This window comes from Megalobrama amblycephala, linkage group LG12 (assembly GCF_018812025.1).
Source record: "Megalobrama amblycephala isolate DHTTF-2021 linkage group LG12, ASM1881202v1, whole genome shotgun sequence".
NCBI classification, from domain to species: Eukaryota; Metazoa; Chordata; class Actinopteri; order Cypriniformes; family Xenocyprididae; genus Megalobrama; species Megalobrama amblycephala.
In genome coordinates, this window is record NC_063055.1 from 39,448,441 (window position 1) to 39,470,467 (window position 22,027).

General features: G+C 40.7%; 1 protein-coding gene across 3 annotated transcripts in view; it reads left to right on the plus strand.

The window, feature by feature from the left end:
- Nucleotides 1-22,027, plus strand: part of cacna2d3a (calcium channel, voltage-dependent, alpha 2/delta subunit 3a) — a 127,576-nt gene that overhangs the window by 25,569 nt on the left and 79,980 nt on the right. For all 3 annotated transcript variants that reach the window (XR_007187640.1, XM_048211103.1, XM_048211104.1), the window contains exon 5: nt 19,911-20,073. Coding sequence is in view for 2 of the 3 variants with exons in the window: in XM_048211103.1 (XP_048067060.1) it covers nt 19,911-20,073 (163 nt within the window). In the remaining variant the exon portion in view is untranslated. The remainder of the gene's footprint in view (nt 1-19,910; nt 20,074-22,027) is intronic.

A 22,027-nucleotide genomic window follows, 5' to 3' on the forward strand; every position in this document is an offset into this window, starting at 1 on the left:
ACAAGTTATGACAGTAATTTAGAAGTTAAAGGGCTGGTTGATTATGATTTCATCTTTAATGTTGCTGTTTGAGCATAAACAACAGCTGCAAAGTTAAGATGCAAATGGAGATATTTTCTTTTACAGAAATCGCTTTTTAAGGACTACAACAAACGGCTGGTAGGGACTACAATGAGCTTCTTCCTGGATTAGTGACATCACTAACCCTAAAATTTACATAAACCCCACCCCCGAGAACATGCAACAAAGTGAGGCTGTGTTATTGCAATACTAGCATGTCATAAAAGCAAGATGACAACATAGGTTATAACCATAATTAAACTGAACTATACCTGTTCTATCTTCATGCAGTATATATTCTCTGGCTCTGTAGGCACTTTAAGATAGTTAACTCCACATCAGCTACATAAATTAATCAACTAACCATTCAGAAACGACCTGTTTCATTCGACATGTTGTCACTTCTCTCCATCATTGTCCGACTCCGGTTTAAACATAAAAGGCTGAACAGTTTCTAACATTTTCAGTGGGTCTGCATGAGGGAATCGGCGCTGCTAATGCTGCTAACACGAGATCTTGAAACTCCGCCCTGTTCTTGAGAGCAGCAGCTCATTTGCATTTAAAGGGACATACAAAAACGGAGGGTTTTTGCTCACCCTTAAAAAAGTGACAAATTTAACATGCTATAAAAATTGATGTGTGGGGTATTTTGAGCTAAAACTTCACATACACTCTCTGGGGACATCAGAGACTTATTTTTCGTCTTGTAAAAGTGGCATTATATGACCTCTTTAATGCAAAACCTGTCTTATGAAATTCAGATGTTGCTTACTGCTGTATCATGGGCAGCACTGCACTTGTGCTGACAGAAGAGGTTACTTTTTCTTTGACAGAAACAACTGTGTGAGGTCAGAGGGGCAAAACAAAAGACTTGTTTGGTGGCACCAGGGTTCAGATGGCAGCGTTCACACTTATTCAAATGAACTGCGCTAACAGAGCAATCTAACCAGAGTTCATTTTAATCCAACCAAACCTCCCCATCTCCAAACTGTCTTATAGGCACAATATCTTAAATTAGCTCTGCTCTGGACTCACTGACTTCAGACCTGCAGTTGTGGTGAGGTTTTATTAACCGTGAATATGAACCCGGTGGTGCTGCTTTATATTGAAACCTTCCTGCTCTGATTTAGCCTGTAGTGATGATATGGTGAAGTCAAACATTAGAAGCAAGAAATAAATAAATAAACACTGAAGGCTGCTGAAGGGTGAATCCTCGTCAGAGACGGTCTCTCCTGGTTTGGGCTGTTTGTCGGGTTTCTGGCTGGCACTGAGTGTTTTCTTATCTGCTCATAGCAGAGCACTTCCTCAGCTTCATAATCTGTTCCAGCGCTCTCGCTGTCTGATGCCGCCAATCCTCATGGAAATAACCATGCAGGAAAATGACATACAGCAGAGAGCTGATTATACGCATGTGATTTCACAGACAGAGCTGCATGGAAACTATATGTTATCCAGTGAGGGTTTGAGGTGAGCAGTATTTTCTGCCACATTTGGTTTTTCCCCTTTTTGTTCTCTCACTCTTTTCAGTCTCTCATTTGCTAAATCATTTATGAGCATATTTACATTTACATTTATTTATTTAACAGACTCTTTTATCCAAAGTGACTTACAAATGAGAAACTTCACAAACAATTTATGTTAGAAATAAAATTTTGAATGTGACGAGACAAAAAACAGAGAGACATTTTGGCATATTAGGCGTATTAAGAGTGAATGTGTGCATATATTTTTTTCTTATATTATTATATATTATATAAATATATAGTTATAGTATATTATATATAGTTGCAAAATTCATTACTTTACTATAAATGTTCTTTGTTTTAAAATGATTTAACCTGTTAACTATCACCCCCCTTTTTGAGCATAGATCTATTATATATATATATATATATATATATATATATATATATATATATATATATATATATATATATATATATATATATATATAGTTTGAAGTTTGAACTGAATTGTCAGATACAATATGCTAGTGCAAGTATATAACAATTAATTCAAACTTTGACCTGTGAAGGGCAGTAATACACTTAGCAGTGTCTACACTGCCATGAATTCTAATAGAGAAGAAGAAGAAGAGAGCTAGTTCAAGATGAGCATTTATGGTTAAAACTTATAAAATTAGTATTTTTTTAATTTACAAACCCGATTCCAAAAAAGTTGGGACACTGTACAAATTGTGACTAAAAAAGGAATGCAATAATTTACAAATCTCATAAACTTATATTTTATTCACAATAGAATATAGATAACATATCAAATGTTGAAAGTGAGACATTTTGAAATGTCATGCCAAATATTGGCTCATTTTGGATTTCATGAGAGGTACACATTCCAAAAAAGTTGGGACAGGTAGCAATAAGAGGCCGGAAAAGTTAAATGTACATATAAGGAATAGCTGGAGGACCAATTTGCAACTTATTAGGTCAATTGGCAACATGATTGGGTATAAAAAGAGCCTCTCAGAGTGGCAGTGTCTCTCAGAAGTCAAGATGGGCAGAGGATCACCAATTCCCCCAATGCTACGGCGAAAAATAGTGCAGCAATATCAGAAAAAAATTTGAAGTTCTTTTTGGAAAACTGGGATGCCATGTCATCCGGACTAAAGAGGACAAGGACAACCCAAGTTGTTATCAGCGCTCAGTTCAGAAGCCTTCATCTCTGATGGTATGGGGTTGCATGAGTGCGTGTGGCATGGGCAGCTTACACATCTGGAAAGGCACCATCAATGCTGAAAGGTATATCCAAGTTCTAGAACAACATATGCTCCCATCTAGAGGTCGTCTCTTTCAGGGAAGACCTTGCATTTTCCAACATGACAATGCCAGACCACATACTGCATCAATTACAACATCATGGCTGCGTAGAAGGAGGATCCGGGTACTGAAATGGCCAGCCTGCAGTCCAGATCTTTCACCCATAGAAAACATTTGCCGCATCATAAAGAGGAAGATGCGACAAAGAAGACCTAAGACAGTTGAGCAACTAGAAGCCTGTATTAGACAAGAATGGCACAACATTCCTATTCCTAAACTTGAGCAACTTGTCTCCTCAGTCCCCAGATGTTTGCAGACTGTTATTAAAAGAAGAGGGGATGCCACACAGTGGTAAACATGGCCTTGTCCCAACTTTTTTGAGATGTGTTGATGCCATGAAATTTAAAATCAACTTATTTTTCCCTTAAAATGATACATTTTCTCAGTTTAAACATTTGATATGTCATCTATGTTGTATTCTGAATAAAATATTGAAATTTGAAACTTCCACATCATTGCATTCTGTTTTTATTCACAATTTGTACAGTATCCCAACTTTTTTGGAATCGGGTTTGTAGAAAATGAGTGATGGTTTCTCTAGATAAGACTCTTATTCCTCGTCTGGGATCGTGTAGAATGCTTTGAAGCTGCACTGAAACTAACATTTGGACCTTCAACCATTTGGGGTCCAGTGAAGTCCACTATAAGGAGAATAATCCTAGAATGTTTTCATTAAAAAACTTAATTTCTTTTTGACTGAAGAAAGAAAGACATGAACATCTTGGATGACATGGGGGTGAGTAAATTATCAGGAAATTTTAATTTGAAAGTGAACTAATCCTTTAACTACATTAGTTAACATGAACTAATAATGAACTGCACTTATACAGAATTTATAAATATTTGCTAATGTCAATTTCAACATTTACTAATACGTTATTAAATTCTTGTTATCATTAGTTAATGCACAGTGAACTAACATGAACAAACAATGAACAACTGTATTTTCATTAACTAACGTGAACGAAGATTAGTAAATACAGTAAAAAATGTGTTGTTCTTGGTTAGTTCATGTTAGTTAATACATTAACTAATGTTTAACTAATGAACCTTATTGTAAAGTCTTACCATATAATGTTAACAAAATAATTTGGACTCTAAAATTGCTTGACTCAAATCAAAGCAATATGTCTAATCAAGTTTGTTTGAATTTGAAATCACAAAAATGTAGCTGGTAGAGGTTTTTAAAGTACCGTTTCCATGGTAACACAATGACCAATTTTTAAAATGCTTTTTCACAGGATGAACTTGAGTGCTTAAGCTTTCAAATGGTACTTTATGATAATTTATGATGATTACTAAAATGTGTAATAGGGAATAAAGCCAACAAAAAACAATAAAAAGGAAAGGTGCACTTAAAATACCCAGTTGATGCACTTAATTAAATGAAAAAAAAATAACAAAGTGTGGAATGTTGGATACTTCATACATCTACTATGCACCTGCTTCTAGAGAGGGTCAATCAGTTGAATGACAAAATAACCTTATAAAGTTCATACACTAAACGATAGAGTTCAGAGTGCATAGTGTATAGTGCATAATTTGGGACACAACTATAGACTTGTAAAACTGTATTTAGGCAGCTAACAGAGAAAGTTGTGTAAATGTTAGGACAAAATGTTCTTAAAATAATGTTTATGGAACGTTCTTAGAATGTTATTTATAGTTAGGTAATATATGTTCTCGTAATGTTGAGAATCCAACATTCATGGAATGTCCTTACAATGTTATTTTAACTTGATCAACATTCTCATAACATTGAAAGAAAACCGTCTTAGAACAACATTCTCAGAACTTCTTCATGATGTTATTAATATTTGCTGAATGTTTTTGAAATGAATTGTCCAGAGTGGTATTTATAAAAGTCAGTTTTTTTTGTATTGCGCTTTACACACATTGATTTAAAGCAGCTTTACAGAAAATCATGATGTTATAATGTTTATAATAACTATATAACTATAAACTATATAAACTATATCTTCATGCCTTATAGTCGCATTTAGCATCGGAGCACAGATGAATCAGTGTGTCGAATCTGCTGTTCGGAGCGCCAAAGTCACGTGATTTCAGCCGTTGGCAGTTTGACATGCGATCCGAATCACGATTCGACACACTGATTCATTTGTGCACCGAAGCTTCATGAAGCAGTGTTTTGATATCGGCCATCATAAGTCGTTATTTTGTGTTTTTTTGGTGCTCCAAAAATATTCTCGTCGCTTTATAATATTAATATTGAACCACTGTACTCACATGAACCGATTTAAATATGTTTTTAGTACCTTTATGGATCTTGAGAGAGGAATGGTCCATTGCTCCTTATGGAGGCCTCACGGAGCTATCAGATTTCAACTAAAATATCTTAATTTGTGTTCTGAAGATTAACGAAGGTCTTACGGGTGTGGAATGGCATGAGGGTAAGTAATAAATGACAGAATTTTTAATTTTGGGTGAACTAACCCTTTAACTGCTTACATTTTATCTGTTTTTAACTCCACACTGCTTATATATAGATAAGGATGGATGAGTAAAAAGATGTTCCCAGGGGAATGTTTGGAGGATTTTTGCATAACCAAGAAAAAAAAAAAAAAAAAAAAAAGTTCTTAAAACATTTAAAAAAATGGATGTTTTGAATGTTCAGAAAACATTCTGAAATAACATTTTCATAACATTTTCTCTTTTTTTTGTTCAAAGTCTTTTTATCGATATTTTTACATAGTATAACAGCAATTTTAAAAACAAATTAAGATGAAATCAATTCCCTTGCTCCAACAGAGCTCCCCATCCCCACTGCACCATTACACATTATCTTACAAACTATTCTGTACCATATTATTATGGCCTCACAGGGCCAGATAGAAGGAGAAGAAAGAAAAAAAAGACAAAAAAAATTCATACAGAGAAAATTACATTTGGATCTATTTGCTGTACGCAAGTCAGCACTGGCTGCCAAATAATGAAAAAAGTTAGTGGAGTAACGAATCTTCTCTAGTGCAAGATAATCTCTAATCCAGTGACTAAAAGTAGGTGGAGATCTGTCCTTCCACTTAAGCAGAATAAGACTAGAATAAGATCTAGCTAAGTCGAAAAGGCAATCATATTTTTAGCATTATTATCCAAACAGTTCTGTAGTCAAACCAATGGGGGAAGGATCAATAGATACATGTAGAACTCCTGAAAAATTCAGGATTCCAAAATTTCAATAGTTAACAAGCTTAGGACATAACTGTCACAGACACGCCAGGCTCCACCTCACCACAGTACCCACGCACCCAATCACCAGCATACTAATCACCGCCACCTGCATCTCATTCACTCTGCAATCACCAGCACTACAAAACCACCACACTCACACACACTCACTGTCCGGTCTCGTTTGCAATACCTTGTGTTAATGCTTACCTTAAGGACTCCCCTTCATCAGACTTACCTGCTCCAGCGATCTCCTTCATCTCCTTCGTCTCCTGGTCCCTTCATGTGCTTACCCTTCTGTGTGTGTGAGTGTCTCCAACGTCTCTCTTCATCTCATCTCAGCTCCTGGATAAACAAGCCATACAAGGACAGTATTACTCTCAATTCATCTCTCAAGTACCTGATAACAGTCATAACCTCTCTGTGTTCTCATATTATTCAAATAAACTCACCTGGATTGCTTTTATCTCTGCCTCCGTGTCTATATCATAACAGAAGACCGGACCACAACAACTAACGGCATGAGTACTAACGATCCATTCCAGGAACTCGTGGACGTGCTGCGTCGAGCACTCACACCACAGCCCTCAACATCGTCATCCCTCAACACGGCTGTCTCCGCACCCACCAGCACCACTCCTTCACCTGCATTCACCGCCAGTCCCATGGCCAAACCGGCGCCCTACTCTGGATCGGCGGAGGAATGCAGCGGATTCCTTCTCCAATGTGAGCTGGTCCTGGAGATGCAGCCGCACCTCTACACCACAGACACGGCTAAAATAGCGTTCATTATTTCACAACTGCAAGGGAAGGCTCTGCAATGGGCAGATTCGTTATGGACCCAGAAAGGCCCAGTCGTCCAATCCTATTCGGCGTTTGTCTCCCACTTCCGGGAAGTATTCGGGAAACCTCTGACTGATTCCTCGACTGGTGAGAAACTTTATAATCTAAAGCAAAGAAACCTATCTGTTAACGAATATGCCTTGCAGTTTCGAACGCTAGCCGCCACCAGCGGATGGAACGAGCAAGCCCTCATCACCACGTTCCGTCAGGGGCTGGAACCCTCCGTGCGGCTGCATCTCGCTGCATACGAGGACTCCATGGGATTAGAACGCTTCATCCAACTCGCCATCCGCGTGGGGTCCCGTATGCAGTCGTGCATTCAAGAACACCAGGGCCAGTCATCCACCACCAACCTCCTCCGTCGGTCCGAACCCGTCAGCTCCCCAGAACCAGCCAACGAGCCCATGCAAATAGATCATTCTCGTCTCACCCCAAACGAAAGACAAAGAAGGCTGGCCCTGAATCTCTGTCTCTATTGCGGAACTATGGGGCATAATCTCTCCACATGCCCAATCCGTCCTCCTCGACCCGTGGTGAGTGCAATATTTCCCTCCATTCAGAAAATGAAACCACTCACTACAACTGTAACCCTTACTGCTGCTAACATCTCTGTTCCAGTGGTGGCGCTCCTTGATTCAGGGTCAGCCGGAAACTTCATCTCAGGCACCCTCTGTAGACAACTCAACCTTAAGATCTCTCCTTCACCGACGAGCTATCAAATCCACTCCATCACGGGCAAACCCCTAAGCCGCAGACACATCCGTCACTGCGTGGGTCCACTTCAACTCAGCATCGGTATCCTGCACACTGAACACATCCATTTGCTGGTTCTGGAGGAATCCACCGCTGACGTGGTTCTAGGGCGCCCGTGGCTGGAACAACACAACCCCAACATCTCCTGGCGCACGGGTGAAGTCCTGAAGTGGGGCGATCACTGCTTCCCAGACTGCTTCCCAGCGCTTCCTGTTCCGAAACCTCCACTCTCCAAGTCTCTTCTCGTGAATGCCACGTCCATCGAGAGCCCTGTTGAGAAGCGCTCCGTGGATGTTCCCCCTGACTACGCCCCCTTCAGCGACGTTTTCTGCCCGCAACGCGCCTCCAAGCTTCCTCCACACCGGCCATGGGACTGCGCCATCGATCTGCTGCCGGGTGAACCAGTGCCCAGGGGACGCATATACCCCCTGTCCATACCGGAGGAGAAGGCCATGGAGGAATACATCAAAGAGGCACTCGAACAAGGTTACATCCGCCCGTCTACTTCCCCTGCTGCTTCAAGCTTCTTCTTCGTGGCAAAGAAGGACGGAGGCTTGAGGCCCTGCATCGATTACCGTGCACTCAACAAGATCACCATAAAGTTCCGCTATCCACTTCCCCTCGTCCCAGCGGCCCTGGAACATCTCCGCGGTGCCACTGTGTTCACCAAGTTGGACCTCCACAGCGCGTATAACCTCATCCGGATACGTGAGGGGGACGAGTGGAAGACCGCCTTTGTCACGCCCACAGGACACTACGAATACCTCGTGATGCCGTATGGCCTGGTCAACGCCCCCTCCGTATTCCAGGATTTCATCCACGAGGTGCTCCGGGAGTTTCTCCATAAGTCCGTTCTGGTTTATATAGATGACATCCTCATCTACTCCCGGAGCTTGGCCGAACATCGCCACCACGTTGCGGAGGTCCTCCAGCGCTTACGGCAGTTCCATCTCTTCCTCAAGGCTGAAAAATGCTCATTTCATCAACCCTCCGTCCAGTTCCTGGGGTACGTGATTGATCACAGTGGCATCCGGATGGACGAGGGGAAGGTCTCCGCCATACAGTCCTGGCCCACTCCTACTACTATCAAAGAACTCCAAAGATTCCTAGGCTTCTCCAATTTCTATCGCCGGTTCATCAGGAATTACAGCACTATCGTCAGTCCACTCACCAACCTACTCCGTCACCAGCCCAAGTCTCTGTCCTGGTCTCCACTAGCCACCAACGCCTTTGAGACCCTGAAGAAAGCCTTCACCACCGCTCCCCTCCTCGTCCACCCTAACCCGGACCTCCCATTCATAGTTGAGGTGGACGCATCTACCACCGGAGTGGGAGCGGTCCTTTCACAGCAGCAGGGGACACCAAGTAGACTCCATCCATGCGCCTTCTTCTCCCGCAAGCTCAACCCGGCGGAGGTCAACTACGACATCGGTGACCGCGAACTCCTGGCCGTCAAGCTTGCCCTTGAGGAGTGGAGGCATTGGTTGGAGGGAGCTACTCACCCGTTTCAAGTTCTCACTGATCACAAGAACCTCGAATATCTGAAGGCCGCTAAGAGACTCAACCCTCGCCAAGCTCGCTGGGCTATGTTCTTCTCTAGATTCAACTTCTCCATCTCCTACCGTCCTGGTTCTAAGAATACGAAAGCTGATGCTCTATCTCGCCTCTATGCCCCTGAGGAAAAGCCTGAAAAGCCTGATACTATTCTGCCGGAGTCCATCTTCGTGAATCCTATCCAGTGGTCCGAAGAAACCATTCCCTCCGCCAATGCCTCCACACGCACTCCGCCGGGTTGCCCACCGGGCTTGCAGTACATCACACGGGCACGTCGCACTCCACTCCTGCACAGCACCCATTCTTCACTTGGCACTGGTCACCCGGGGGTCAAGGAGACCCTCTCGTTGCTCAAACAACGCTTCTGGTGGCCCAACATGGCCAACGACGTCAGGAGGTACGTGCAGGGCTGCAGGGAGTGCGCCATCTCCAAGAGCCCACGCCATCTTCCCACCGGCAAGCTCTTTCCTCTGCCCGTTCCTGAGAGACCCTGGTCACACCTGGGAGTGGACTTCGTCACTGACCTCCCCGAGTCTGACGGTCACACGTGCATCCTGGTGGTAGTAGACCGCTTCTCAAAGTCCTGCCGATTAATACCCCTGGAGGGTCTACCTACCGCCATGGCCACCGCAGAACTAATGTTTAATCATGTCTTTCGCTATTATGGATTACCTGAAGACATCGTCTCCGACAGAGGACCCCAGTTTATCTCCCACGTCTGGAAAGCCTTTTTCTCCCTCCTGGGTGTGACCGTCAGCCTATCGTCTGGATACCATCCTCAGTCGAACGGGCAGACGGAACGGAAGATCCAGGAGATCGGCCGCTTCCTGCGTACCTTCTGTCACGGCCACCAGAACTCCTGGAACCAGTACCTGGGTTGGGCCGAGTACGCACAGAACTCCCTCCGCCAAGCCTCAACTGGACTAACACCCTTCCAGTGCGTACTCGGCTACCAACCCCCGATGTTCCCCTGGGACGGGGAACCCTCCAACGTTCCGGCAGTCGATTACTGGTTCCGGGAGAGCGAGAGGGTGTGGGACTCAGCTCACCACCAGCTGCAGAGGGCCCTGCGCAGACGCAAAATGGCAGCCGACCTTCGACGCTCCGAGGCTCCTGTCTACCAGCCGGGGCAGAAGGTCTGGCTGTCCACACGGGACATCAGGATGCGTCTGCCCTGCAAGAAGCTGAGTCCCCGCTTCATTGGCCCATTCACCATCCTTCGGCAGATCAACCCCGTCACCTATCGTCTCCAACTCCCGGCACAGTATAGTAGAATCCATCCTACATTTCACGTATCCCTACTCAAACCTCACCACCCTTCTGTTGTTCCCTCCACAGAGCCTGACGTGGCAGCCGCCGAGCCCCCCCTTCCACTTCTCCTAGAAGACGGCACAGCCTACGTGGTCCACGAGATCCTGGATTCCCGGCGCCGTGGTGGTAAACTCGAATACCTCGTGGACTGGGAGGACTATGGCCCCGAGGAACGCTCATGGATTCCCAGGAACGATATCCTTGATCCTCTTCTGTTACAGAACTTCCATACCAACCATCCAGACAGACCTGCCCCACGACCCAGGGGAAGACCACCACGACGTCGGGGTCCGCGGCCCTCAGGAGCGGGCCGTGGGAGGGGGGTACTGTCACAGACACGCCAGGCTCCACCTCACCACAGTACCCACGCACCCAATCACCAGCATACTAATCACCGCCACCTGCATCTCATTCACTCTGCAATCACCAGCACTACAAAACCACCACACTCACACACACTCACTGTCCGGTCTCGTTTGCAATACCTTGTGTTAATGCTTACCTTAAGGACTCCCCTTCATCAGACTTACCTGCTCCAGCGATCTCCTTCATCTCCTTCGTCTCCTGGTCCCTTCATGTGCTTACCCTTCTGTGTGTGTGAGTGTCTCCAACGTCTCTCTTCATCTCATCTCAGCTCCTGGATAAACAAGCCATACAAGGACAGTATTACTCTCAATTCATCTCTCAAGTACCTGATAACAGTCATAACCTCTCTGTGTTCTCATATTATTCAAATAAACTCACCTGGATTGCTTTTATCTCTGCCTCCGTGTCTATATCATAACAATAACAAATACATCTGTGTATGATTAGCGATCTCAACTCTACGCCTATCACACAAGGACTCTATATTTGGTGAAAATTTTGCTAATTTTGCTTTTGTCCAGTGTAGGCGGTGAGCTACTTTAAATTGAATAATTGTATGTCATAAACAATTTGAGGTTGAGTGAATCTTATTTATAATATCTTGCCATGTTTCTTCTGAAAATTGCAAATCAAGTTCACTTTCCCATTGTTGTTTTGATTTTGTTAAGAGTATATCAAACCTATATTGTTCTTGGCGAGTGGGCAAATTTTTAAAATGATATCAAGAAGTGATTCAGTAGGTAGAGCTGGAAAGTCACTAGTGTTAGATGTCATAAAACTGCTTATCTGTAAAAATCTAAAGAAATGTGAATTTGAAATATTATATTTTGCTCTTATTTGCTGAAAGACAACGGTGTTATTACTATATAGATCAATGTGGCATTTTCTTCCCAACAATTAAAAGCAGTGTCTATAATAGAGGGAGTAAACATATGATTTCTCATAATAGGAGCATGCATTGAGAGATCATTCATAACATTTTCAAAATGATGCAATGAAATGTTCCTCTGACATTCAAATAAACCAAGAAAAAACATTCTTAAAACATTTTAGAAATTCTTAAAATATTTCATAACTCAATGGGAATGTTAGCAAAAGATTCTAAGAACATATTTTTGTTAGCTGAGAGCTGAGCTGTTACTTTACTGAATAATGAGCAATGTCCTACAGTAGTAACCAACCAGAGCACCATAGAAATGCACTAACAACCACCTAGACAACGCCCTAGCAACCACACCCATGTAGCAATGCCATAGCAGATCCTTAGAAACCGCCCAGCAACACCTTAGTAAACACCAACTCCTAAGCATTGTGGTAAGTTTTGCATGGGCAAATGCCACTCAGAAGTTGTAAAAAATCTGGTTCCCTCTTCCATTTTTCTCCTCATCCGTACATATTTATGCTAGAAAGGTTTCTGAGTAAATCGTTGGTCTTGCTGGGGATTTTCTCAGGGCTTAATTCTGTGCCTCCATACTGCACAATTACAGAAATGAGATTTTCATGGGCGTAGTAAATGTCATACGACGGCAGAGAGCAGCTTATGTACTGAATTCCCACTGGTGTGTTTAATCTGCCTTACTTCTGTTGGCAGGTGGAGACCAGAGACTGTGTTGAGCTACCCATGAGCAGCATATACCAGCATGCGTCTACATGTTTGTAACACCATCAGAAATATTGACACAACTGACGCTTAATAGTGCCTAAGATTTTACTCAGAGCTGCCAGAGGAAAGGGCAGATTAACTAGAATGAACTGATTTAGCACCCATCACCAGATTCACTATAGGAATTATGTAGATCAGGCAAAGCTGCAAACGTTCCCATAAAACTGCAAGTAACATACATGTCAACTTACTCTTGTTAGATGTTTTCGGAGATGTGATCTCCAAGACGTCAGCAGCCTTTCATGTACTCGCAGAGAACAGCTTCATCTTGGCCATTTCTTTGCCGCTGGCTCTTACGTAGTGTTTAAACATGAGGTATAATTCATTAGGGGATATCAAACAGGCAATCTTTGGTCTTATTAATCTATTACTTGCTCCACAGCAAATCAATTTGACCAAGTTTCATAACTTTATAACATAGCTTCAGGCATACACTGTGTGTATCATTTTGTTTTTGTTTACAATAATAGGGTAAGTTGTCACCTGCTGGCAAAGGTTTATCTGAAATGAAATATGCGGTATGGCAATGGAGAAAAAGATGCCCTTTACTTTCCTCCTCTGAAGTTGGCACCCATATTAAGTAAAACCTTAGGTGCTATTAAATGTCAGTTGTGTCAAAATATAGTTGATGTTGTTAAAATGTGTGTACATCGACACAGTCTGCCATCAAAAATAACGTAGATTAAATACACCAGTGGAAATTCAGCACATAATCCGCTCTGTGTCTGCATCTCTTTTGCCGTATGACATTTATGCCGCCTAAGAAAATCTCATTTCTTTAATTGTGCAGTATGGATGTATCTGATACATTATAAATCCCTCTTAAATTCCTTCAAGCACTTCTAAAATGCCTTAAAGGGATAGTTCACCCAACAATAAAAGTTCTGTCATCATGTTCTCTCCCACATGCCAGTTCAAACTATGATTTCATATTATGATTTTCTTTTTCCGTGGAACACACTAGAAGATATTTGAAGAATTTTTCCTTTGTTTTTGTTCACACAATAATAGTCAATGGGGTCCAACATTTTGAATTCCAAATAGGATATGAAGGTAGTAGACACAATCACATGATGCCCACAGCATCAGAAAGATTCCCTTTTATTTCATTCACACCCCTGTTAATGTGAACTAAGTTAAGACATCAGGACTACAGAAACATCTCTCCTCTCAGATGCATGAAAACACTGAGGATGGAGGCATCTGAGGACCAGCCCAGTGGAGTTTTAACCTATTTAAACTGAAGTTTCTGCTGAATGGTCCCTCTCAGACTGCTGACTCAATCCCCTGAGCCTGTCAGCATATTCTTTCCTGCGCCACAGTCACTTTACAAGCATCAGACACTTTGTACACCCATATGTATACTTAAAGCCTGACACCTACTCTCAGAGACCTTTGTTCCCACACTCTCCACATTTTCTCCACATGTCAGATTATGCGTTATCGCTAATGTGTGCATTCTCGTTTAAACTACCTTTTAGAGCTTGTGAAAGACGCTCGGGAGTCAGGACAATTGCTGTATCTGTCCGATCGGGTGCTGAATCGTCACTAAAAGTTTATCAGTTGCTTGTGTTTAAAGCCTTGCAGAAATAACAGGAAAGAGAGGCGCACACACACAGACTGCCTCATCGCAGACAGTGCACAAATAGGCTACTGAATTGAGTCTTCTTTTACTTATTTTTGTGCTTCAATAGATAAAGGTCTATGATTTGCATAAAAGGACTTCATCTTGCTAGGGTTTATTGCTATTTCTAAATCATGTTACTTTCTGCCTGGTCGCTGTCAGATCAAAACACTGGAGCAGAGAGCACTATTGTTCTTCACGCACACAGTAACTGAAATTTAAGACTGTTAAAGGGAAAGGCTCAATAAACTGTTGCATAGATCTAATACACTACGCATCAATAGCTTTTCCCTTTGTGTTTTGAACTTTCCGACAAGAAGTGCAGCCATGCGTGCTGTGACTCCATGTTGCTTCAAATGCATCATTCTGTGCACATAAGTAGTTTGCACCGCTCTGAATTGGAGCCTTTTTGACTATAATACTTTTGCACAATGGAAGAATATTAAATAGTCTTGTTCTATCTTGTTCTGTTCTATCTATCATTTGTTGTCGCCTCATTAAAAAGCTTTGCTATATATTTAAAATAAATGTCTTTTCATTTTATAGTATCTATTTATACATAAATATATTAACTTGTTTTTCGGTAGATTTTTGACACTGCACGATTTTAGCACAAAAGCCTAAAATAGTTGATGTCATGTCATAAGCTATCATCAGATTACTGATCTCCTGTGTGACTTGAATATTTTGATTTGTGGATGTCCCAATCAGGGTGCAGGATGAGAAATTTTTAAAATAATTGTTTGTTATATATTTTGGTATGAGGTAATAAAAGTCTAACTGGTTGTGTAAAACAGGCACATCATAATATCGAGATATCGATCAATATATCCCTGAATCGAATCATATCGTAATCGCATCGCAGAATTTTTTGAGGTACCGGCAAATATCGTATCGCTGGCTATGAGAATCAATATCGTATCGTATCGTGATGAACCGTCTGATTTACACCCCTAATAAGCTGGTGGGTGCTTCGGCAAAGCAGCTTCCTCAGTCTGTCACTTTTGTGGAGATGCTTGAAGTTGTCACCGGTGCTGTGGCCAAATTAAATCTAGATTAGCCAGATGAGAAGCAAGTGATCGTGCACTCAGAACTAGAGTGCAGTGTCCCTGCCGCCATCTCCCTTTCTGTACTCTGCTCGTGTGCATATGCAGGCATCATCGACATTCTCTACAGTGGTCTGTATGCGTGATGCGATGCCGAGGGTGGAAGAGACGCTTGCGGGCTTTCTCTCCCCTTCATCAGCATCATTGTGGAGGAAACCTGCAGTACCCACTAAGCCCTGCCGAGTAACATCTAGCTTAGTTGGGGAAGCATATGCAGCAGCTGGTCAGGCTGGTGCATTCCTGTGCACCTCAGTGGTTCTGCAGGTGTATCAGACTGTCCTGTTTAAAGATTTGGACCACAGTGAGGGTTTAGGGCTTGAGGCTGTAAAAGAGCTCCGCCAAGCCACAGACTTAGCCTTTTGGACAACCAAGCAGATGGCCTGTGCCATTGGCCATTCAACTTGATTAAATACCTTAACCATAGTGAATGTACTAAAGCCTCAGAAGGCTACTAAGATCATGTTGGCAAAGCCAAAAAAAATTCAGCGTACAAATTTCAAGTTCTTCTTCTGATCGAAATTCTGCTTTCCTGGTCATAATTATCAGTAATGGATCTTATAACACAAGATAATTTATTGGAAATTTCTTTTGTCTTTTGTGACAATACAGCAGTGCTGAAAAGAGATTACAGTGAGCAGATGACAGCACTGCTGTAAATATAATACTGCTGAATGATTTATTAATAGCTCCTCCAGTACACTGCAGTGCTAAAAATATGAACCCTGTGACAGAGGAGAAGGGCAAAAGGGTTGTGTGTGCCAAAGCAAGTACATATTTGTGTTTAAAATCTGTAAATGTACTATCAGCAATGTTTATCATAACGTGGCATTTTAACTTGATTTTAGGTGCATGGCGATGTGTGTACGTTTGTATTTATATCTGTTTTTAAAGCATTTTCTCTAATGCTGTTTAAGACATTGCACATGCTGCTGTTCTCTGGTGGTCTGATAGCGCTGCCGTTTCTCAAATTTCGCTGCTCTTCTGTCTGTGTAACCTGAGAGAGCACATTCTGTCCCCAAATGCTTGGCATCCCTTATCTGTAATGCTAGGCCTTTTGGGGAAGATTTCAGGATTCAGTGCAGTTATTTCCAAATCTCTCACCTGGTGTAGTGTATTTCTAGATACCCCCAAGGCCACAGGGTTGTGTTTTCTACTTTAATTTTTAAATCTCATTTTTCCTGCCTTGCCCTGATTACTTGAAAGAGTGTAGTGTAGTGTAAAATGTGTAGTGAGATTTTACCATGTCATGAAATTGTCTTGATAACACATCTTTTGCCATGCACTGTTGGTGTGCAAGCCATCACAGCTAGCTAAATTCAATATGTTAACTGTCACAGTTTCAGCTATGTGGGTTCAAGACACAAACAAACAGGACAAGCACTTCTGTTCCCTTAAACAGGAGACTGTCCCTTATTTATTTCCTTTACAATGGGAACACTATATTTTGACAGTCTACTTTAGACATTCTCTAACTATAAGTAACTTTTCAACTACATGTCAACTAACTTTCATTAGTGTATTATACTTAATATCTGCTAACACTTTATTTTGATGTTCCCCAACAGACATTCTACTGACTATAAGCAACATTGCAACTACATGTAAACTTAATATACTAACCCTAACATTCTACTGCAGTTTACTAATACTCTAACGAGAGTTGGTTGACATGTAGTTGCAAAGTTAGGGGAGAAGTATTAACATCAATTGCATTGCTCCAAATTCCTGAAAATATGCATAATATACAACAGTGCTATACTACGAAGTAGCCACTAATCATATTGTTTGCTGAGGTGCATGTGAATGGAACATATTGTGGAAAAATCCCTTTTAGGATCGGGGTGTGGTAGTCTGAACTCCCTTCACTATCTGGTTGGTGCAGCTACAGACAGTAGTCATCATTTGTAGGTCATAGCAGTGACTGTGGGACATCTGTGCGGGCCACAGCTGGATCTGTCAGTCTATTGCTTCAGTGGCTTAAATTACCAAATTAACTTGTATACATTTTAGACAACTCAAGTTGCGATACTGAACAGGATCACATGGAGATGCCAAAAATCCCTAAACCAACCGCCTTGACCTATATATATACTGAAGTACACAGCAACATACACAGGACAAATCCAAACATTATCCTGTATGTGTGTGAAAACAATGTGAATGTACTGAAATGTGTCTGTGCATAAAGACAATGTGCGATCACTGCGTCGAGAGAGAGCGCTCATACATGATTTCATGCTGATACATGCGCATCAACATAACGGACTCACGGTGTGCTTAATGTACGACTCCTGTACGTCACCACAATCGTCTTTACTTTGATTGCAATCCTCATCCATCAAATCTTTCAAACCAAAACATTTTCAGACACCTTGAACATTTCATTCATTAATTCAGTTTATTCACTATAGTTTAAAAAATGGTAATAAAATATGACAAGATCTCAGAGTTAAACTGTGTCAGAAAAAAAGTGTCTGAATAATTTTTGGTCCCAATTTTGTATCAATTTTCCTGGTGGTCCATTATATGAAGAATTGTGGGGTATAATATGTCACAGTTTTCTTTATGAACTATAGTGTCCTGCACCCACAAGTAAAAAAAAAAAAAACATAAAAAATTATATCTGCATATACAGTCAAGCCAAAAATTATTCAGACATTTTTGTACAAGATTAATGTTAAGTGGGAGATTTAGTAGTGTTTCTGTTTTTTGGGAGGGTTACCATCATGGTGACGAGTGGAGCATGAGCTTAGTTTGAGAACAGGTATATGTTAAATGTTTTACATTGCCGTACTCTTTCAGCAATTATGGTAATGTTATCAAAGCATTGTGTTAACAATTAGTAGTTATAGCTAGCTTAATTTGCTCTTCTAAAAAAAAAAATAAGTTGAGATTACATGATAATTTTAAAGGTGCCCTAGAACTTTTTTTTAAAAGATGTAATATAAGTCTAAGGTGTCCCCTAAATGTGTCTGTGAAGTTTCAGCTCAAAATACCCCATAGATTTTTTTTTATTCATTTTTTTAACTGCCTATTTTGGGGCATAATGAGCCAATTCAGGGTGTGTGGCCCTTTAAATCTGGTGCTCCACGCCCCAAGAGCTCACGCTTGCCTTAAACAACATAAAATATAGCTAATATAACCCTCAAAATGGATCTTTACAAAGTGTTCGTCATGCAGCATGTCTAATCGCGTAAGTACAGTGTTTATTTGGATGTTTACATTCATTCTGAATGAGTTTGATAGTGCTCCGTGGCTAAAGCTAACATTACACACTGTTGGAGAGATTTATAAAGAATGAAGTTGTGTTTATGAATTATACAGACTGCAAGTGTTTAAAAATGAAAATAGCGACGGCTCTTGTCTCCGTGAATACAGTAAGAAACGATGGTAACTTTAACCACATTTAACAGTACATTAGCAACATGCTAACGAAACATTTAGAAAGACAATTTACAAATATCAGTAAAAATATCATGTTATCATGGATCATGTCAGTTATTATTGCTCCATCTGCCATTTTTCGCTGTTGTTCTTGCTTACCTAGTCTGATGATTCAGCTGTGCACAGATCCAGACGTTACTGGCTGCCCTTTTCTAATGCCTTTCATAATGTTGGGAACATCATGGGCTGGCATATGCAAATATTGGGGGCGTACACCCCGACTGTTACGTAACAGTCGGTGTTATGTTGAGATTCGCCTGTTCTTCGGAGGTCTTTTAAACAAATGAGATTTATATAAGAAGGAGGAAACAATGGAGTTTGAGACTCACTGTATGTCATTTCCATGTACTGAACTCTTGTTATTTAACTATGCCGAGGTAAATTCAATTTTTGAATCTAGGGCACCTTTAAGTTAAATGTATGAATTAACTTACTCAAAAATTTCAAGTTAAGAGCAATTCAAATGTATGAGTACACAACTGAAATATATCAGTTCTAGTTACTTAGAAACTTTGAATTTCCCAACTTATAAAAATGATGTAACTGATTACCTCAATTTTTTTGAGATTTGCCAACTTATTCAGGTTTACAGCACATTACTGTAAAGCTGAGGATCATCAGCATAACAGTGAAAAGTAACTTAATGTTTCCTGATAATGTCTTCCAAGCATATTCTCTGTTTGTTGAATGGGGTAAAATCACATGCCAAAATGAACAGACAACTTGCCTCATTTCATTCAGTGGCATCTGAGCCTGTCAGAATATTTGTTCAGATTTGTCTGAAGAACCAGTGCAGGCCTGTATTTTCATTTTACAAGTGAGAGGATTATCAGTGCATGGAGGTGTACAAATAGTAAATAAACTAATTAACCACCTAAAAATTATTTGTAAAGGCACAGTTGTTCTCAACCAAAACACTGTTGGGGGAAAGTGGGATCAGACAATAACATGGGCCACAATCAAACCCTGTATGCCTGTGGGTGTATCATGGCTCCTATGTATCACAACGCACATATACATCGCTCTGCCACAACTAACTAAATAAATATTTCTGCTTCTGCTTTCCACAGTTTTCTCTTAGGTTCTTTTGAGTTGGATCAAGACAATGTTTTAATTTGTTATGACTTCACCGTTGACACATATCTTTCTCTCTTTCCTGACAGTACGAGTACTTTAATGCAGTGTTAATCAATGAGATGGATGAGGAGGGCAAGAGTGTGGAGCTGGGTGGAGAATTCATCCTGCAGCCAAATGAACATTTCAATAATCTGTCTGTAAACCTCAGCCTCAGTGTCGTCCAGGTGCCCACTAACATGTACAACAAAGGTATGATCAGCATTGCAAACGCTGGACACGTCTCTCACCGTAAGATGACATACAACAAAATAATGTATCTGATGCTCTAGGTTTATATACACATTTATTTAGTAGTTAGTTCCAGTCCCTTAATTCAATTGGCCATGCAATGTTCAATGTTTCACAGTTTTTTTTAATTAAATTTTTTAAAAGCAGTATTTCAAAAGAAAAAGCAACAGAATTGTTTTTGCAAAAGATTGGGGTGGGATTAATAAAGTCACTTTCCCAAATCAGCAGCTCTAATAACAGAGCATTATTAGTCATAATTCAAAAGATATTTGCAACTTAACTTAAGAATTACATTTGAAGATGCTGAAGATCTTTGTATGTTTCCTGGAAACACACACTCTACTAGCATTAGTGCCACAATTCACATTTGTAGTAGTAACAATATAAAAATATTATGAATTTCAGAAATGGATTTATAACTTGTAGTCATACTCCTGACTTCATCATTTCCATTTATTTTGTATGCAAATTATTTGGCAAATCATTGAGGAGGCAAATGAGTGTAAATGTGCAAAGTACCAGGAACAGGTGGAGAATTGCCAGATTAGAAGCTGTAATGCAATTATCAACATTCATAATTTCACTTGCAGAAATCTAAAAACAAATGACTACTGTTACTACTTACATTTTTTATTAGTCATTTATATAAAATTAGATATACAGTAGTAGAAAATTAACATCTTCACCCTTTATTCAAATATTATTTAAAATGTGTTAAAGATTTTGTAAGCATATCATGTAGTTGTTCATGGAGTCTGTTTGTGATAACTCAATGAAACACAAATTGTGTGACTATTTTTGGTCAGGCTGACATACAAAGAAATTATGTACACATGTATAAACAAGAGAGAACCAACAAAATATTTATAACTGATTATTTCCTTTTTGTTTGTCTATGCTTTTTTCATAGTAAAAGTTTAGTGTATGCATTTCCCATGTTTAGTGCACTAAAGTCCCCAACATGAACACTGTAACACGGGAGCAAGGAAGGCAGTCAGAGATGAGGAACTAAGCGCAAGAGTTTTAATAAACAAAACAGGAAACATGCATATGAGAAAACAAGAAACAATTGACAAACTAACACAGCAAAGCACTGGGGTTGTGTCCGAAATCACATACTTTCTTGAGCAGGTACTTATTTTGAATAAGTACAGATAAAAAAGTATGAATGTAATCTGGACGTACTAAATTTGCCATGTTGTCATTATCATGTGACCTACCAGCTTCAGTTGTGTCACTTCACCTTCATTCACAAATCCTTTCCCATGGCCTCATGGGATAGTAAAGTGCCCATCATATGCACACTTCAGAATCTCGCTGGAAGTAGAAGGTCATCTGGATACTTTTTGCCTACTTATTTATAGTGCTGTGAATTCAGACATAATACTCTTCTTGTCACATACAGTTTTTTGCCTACTATTAGGGAACTATGCAACTTCATGTGCAGCCCGTGGCTTATATACACAGGAATAACTAGATGACAAGACACAGAAAATCTGGGAGTAATGAGGGGAACCAAAAGAGCTGCAAGTCCTACAAAACAGAAGCAGGAAACCTAAATCAAACTAAACAAGTCCAAACAAAAAACTGTCAAAGTAAAGTGACAAACACAGAGACTGACAGCCGATCTAGAACGCACAGAGACAAGTGGAGTGATACAAATGGTGAAAAGTCTGAATACTGGTGGAATGTCAGGCCTCTTGTCCAATCAGATTCAAGGACCAGAACTAATTGTTTTATAAATATATATTATTCCTGGCTTTGAGGAAACTCCTGCTCAGTCCAGGACACTCCATGCGTCATTGCATGAATGTTGTTCCATAACAGCTGTAATTTTTACAGTGTACTTCAAGACTGGACAGCAGCTCCCAGATTTCATACCAAAATGCTACGTTATATTGTGATTTCAGTGGAT